The 3,686-nt window shown below is 43.3% G+C and overlaps 1 protein-coding gene across 1 annotated transcript in view; it reads left to right on the top strand.

Moving 5' to 3' along the window:
* The window catches only part of sfmbt2 (Scm-like with four mbt domains 2), a 60,269-nt gene that overhangs the window by 49,943 nt on the left and 6,640 nt on the right, over positions 1-3,686 (top strand). The window contains exons 14-17 of the mRNA XM_015402123.1: positions 339-478; positions 688-797; positions 2,904-3,079; positions 3,163-3,332. Coding sequence (XP_015257609.1) covers positions 339-478; positions 688-797; positions 2,904-3,079; positions 3,163-3,332 — 596 coding nt within the window. The remainder of the gene's footprint in view (positions 1-338; positions 479-687; positions 798-2,903; positions 3,080-3,162; positions 3,333-3,686) is intronic.

Here is a 3,686-nt window from a genome sequence, read left to right as displayed (position 1 = left end):
GTCCATCCGTCCGTCCATCCATCAATCCGTCCATCCATCCATCCATCCATCCATCCATCCATCCATCCATCCATCAATCCGTCCATCCATCAATCCGTCCGTCCATCAATCCGTCCGTCCGTCCATCCATCCATCCACGCATCCGTCCGTCCATCCATCCATCCATCCATCCATCCATCCATCCATCCATCCATCCATCCATCCATCCATCCATCCATCCATCATCCATCATCCATCCATCCATCCATCCGTCCTTCCTTCCATCCATCCATCCATCCATCCAGCTGTCCGTTTGTCCATCCATCCATTAACATCCCAGTTTCTCTCTTCCCCTCCAGGCTCAGCCAGCGGCCGCTACTGCTGTTCCCAGATTTTCGTTAACCACCGCTGCTTCTCAGGGCCGTACCTCAACAAAGGACGCATCGCAGAGCTTCCGCAGGCGGTGGGACCCGGGAAATGTACGCTGGTCCTGAAGGAGGTGAGCTGGTGGGAACCTGAAAATGGAAGCTTTATCTTAACGTCAGGATATGTCGCTCAGCTCAGTTTGCAGATGAACATCTTCCACTTCTCCACAGATGCATGTTCTCCGTCCACAGTTTGAAATCAGACTGTTTTTCTATTATCTGTATAGATATTCAATGGTTTTGATATATTATCCCGATATTTTATGCGGGTTTCTGCCTCTAGCTTCTGAGCATGCTGATCAACGCCGCCTATAAGCCTGGGCGGGTCTTGAAGGAGCTGCAGGAGATGGAGGACCAGAGCTGGGAATGCCAGGCAGAGACCATCAAAGCCAAGTAAGACAATGAGTACAGAGAGCATCATTGCTGTCCGTCTCTTAGCAACCAATGAATCCTCCAGCTTCTCCTTTCTCTATCTTCGCTGCAGTGTGAATTATTCTGTGGCTCCTTGCTGGTTATTTCCCTGACTCAGTAGTTTTCAGAGCACAATGCTCATATTCACACCACTGTGTCAGGCGCTGCCATAGGAGAATGCTTTAATATTGTGGCTGTTTCAATCCAGACTGGGAGAAATGGGACAGTGCAGCTCAGTTCTTTGTCTGCTGGCTGAAACCCATCGGTTCTGCATCCATTCCAACCAATAATGGATGTAAAACCGATTGTAGCGGGGGGGAAAGTATTCAACTATTTACACCAGTTAAATAACGGAGATCGATGGATTTTAATCAGTCGGCACTTTATTTTATCTTTGCAAAGAAAGAACAGTTCATCATACGGATCTTATTGTAATCAGCCCTGTTCTGATCTGGATCTCGTTCGTTCCCTTTACTTACATTAACGGAAATTAGTCAGAGTCAAAACAAATTACAGACACTTTGGTTAAACAGTCACATGTTATGAATAAACCTGTAGAAAGAATCTGGCTTCTTATGGGAAGAAGTTTGTCTTGTCCACAAACACCATCACTCAGGCATTGTGTGGCTTTGAAGGTGAAACTGACTGAGTGAAAAACTGTTTTAGTGAGAAAATGGCATAAATCAATATATGAAATAAGAGAAATCTAAATTTTCTGACCACACCGATATAGAGTTGATCAATGGATCATTCAGGTTAAAAACTGATGACGCGAAGGTGAGAAGACCATTGGATGGAGGGGTCAAAAACATATGAAATATAATTAAACAATATATTTTTTCAAAGGGTCCAAAAGATCTGGAATAATTGTTGGTGTTTGACAGAAGATGAAAAAGAGTCTCTCTCCAAAGTATTTTTATTANACAATATATTTTTTCAAAGGGTCCAAAAGATCTGGAATAATTGTTGGTGTTTGACAGAAGATGAAAAAGAGTCTCTCTCCAAAGTATTTTTATTAAGCATTCAGTCAAGAAAAATACAATTTCAAGTACATTAGAACAATTTTCCCCCTTTAACCCGTCGAACAACCCTCCCATTGCATCGTTAAGGACAGTCAAAGTATGACGATGTGTGTTACTCCAATGATCCATAACCTTGATGTGGTTCAGAATAGGTTCCTAGACACTGAAAAACTTGTGGGCGTGGCCTCTTGTAGAGAATCTGATTTTCTCTAATGTCAAATGATGCATAAGATGAACCAGCCATAACTTAAAGGATGGCGGGTGTGTGTCTTTCCATTTAAACAAAATTTGTCTTCTAGCAAGAAGTGTGGCAAAAGAAATTACATTTTTTATTTTGTGATGAACATTTTCATGCAATGATATTCCAAATATCGCGATTGTGGCCTCAGGTTTAATGCTAATACCTAAAGAGTCAGAGAGAAATTTGAAAATGGGCTCCCAGAAGTTTTTTAAATTTAGAACAGAGCCAAAATGTGTGTGAGAAGATGAAAAGAGTCTGACAGTGTTTTATGGCTCATATTCAGTAGATCGTTGTGGATTTCCTCCCTTATCTCATCCAAGCGGTGGGACTCTGCTAGCGGTTGGCTTAAAGCTCACTCTGCTGCAGTTCTCCAGTCCAGGGGATCCTCTGGATCCAGCCTCCTGGTATCGTCTGTGCTGCTTTGAACCTGCTACTGAATCTTTCAACAGCAGAGGTTTTGTTAAGAATGCAAACAATATTAAACATTTTGCCTTCGGATGGAAGATCATCTGAGTTTAGCAGAGAAAAAAGGTCAGAATGAAAGGGTATTCACAGCCTGACAGGAAATATGTTTTCTTCTTTGTATCTTAAAACTCTGATTGAATGAAAGTTTGTTTTTAGAAATGTCTGTTTTCAGTTTCTTTAATCCGAATCATTGTTGGACTCTGTGTTTAACATTGTGTAACTCCTCTTCAGGTCATCCCTCCTGTGTAATTTTAATTAGCCGTATTGTTTCGGTCAAAGAAAGTCTAATATATCCAGTAGGCGTCCTTTTCATGACCTGCTACTAACTTGCAGCTAACAGTTTCTTCTTTCTCTCCTCAGATATAAAGGGAAAACCTATCGCGCCACCATTGGGATCGTCCGCCTGGCCGAGCAGATCCCTGAATTCTGCCGTAAGGTGTGTGTGAAGCTGCAGTGCTGCCCCAACCTCTTTGGCCCCGCCCCCGTCACCGAAAAGTGCCCCGAGAACTGCTCGGTTCAAACCAAAACCAAATACAGTGAGTGGCTGAGACGGTCCCCCCCAGAACCACGGCCTTGTTGGAAACTCTGCAGTCGCTCATGTTTTTAATGTCTGCTGCAGCGTGTTACTACAGACAGAAGAAGAGGTTTCCCAAAGCAGCGGGCGGAGAGGAGGCGGCAGGCGGAGAGCTGGCCAAGCCGCTGCGTCGCAGGAGGAAGAGGAAGGCCATCTTTGTACAGAAGAAGAGACGCACATCTAATGTCGACTACATTCCTGCAGCCTCACCACTGGTATTCTAACACATTACTATTTTTCCTCAGAACTGTATCACAGCTGCTGCCTGAGCTCCATGTAATGGAAAAAGATCAAATCTAGATCAATCATTTTTTCTTAAAATAAGTCCATTTGTTCTTGTGTTCAATTTATTTGGGGAGGGGGGACAAATATCAATGTTATTAATATAAACATTAATATTTTGGTTATATTTGGTTTATGCTCAGAAACTAGGTCGTCTGCGTGTGTCGCAATTAACGCAGATAAGTCCCCTTTTGAAGACAAAATTGTAGGTGACCGCAGACAGTGGGGAGAAAGGAGGCCTCTGATTGGTCAAACCTACATCCGCTCTACACTATGTGTACTTCCTG

Source organism: Cyprinodon variegatus, unplaced genomic scaffold, assembly GCF_000732505.1.
Source record: "Cyprinodon variegatus isolate N-32 unplaced genomic scaffold, C_variegatus-1.0 Scaffold1302, whole genome shotgun sequence".
Classification (NCBI taxonomy): domain Eukaryota; kingdom Metazoa; phylum Chordata; class Actinopteri; order Cyprinodontiformes; family Cyprinodontidae; genus Cyprinodon; species Cyprinodon variegatus.
The sequence above is the reverse complement of the archived record's forward strand: the minus strand, read 5'-3'. Positions and strand labels throughout refer to the sequence as shown.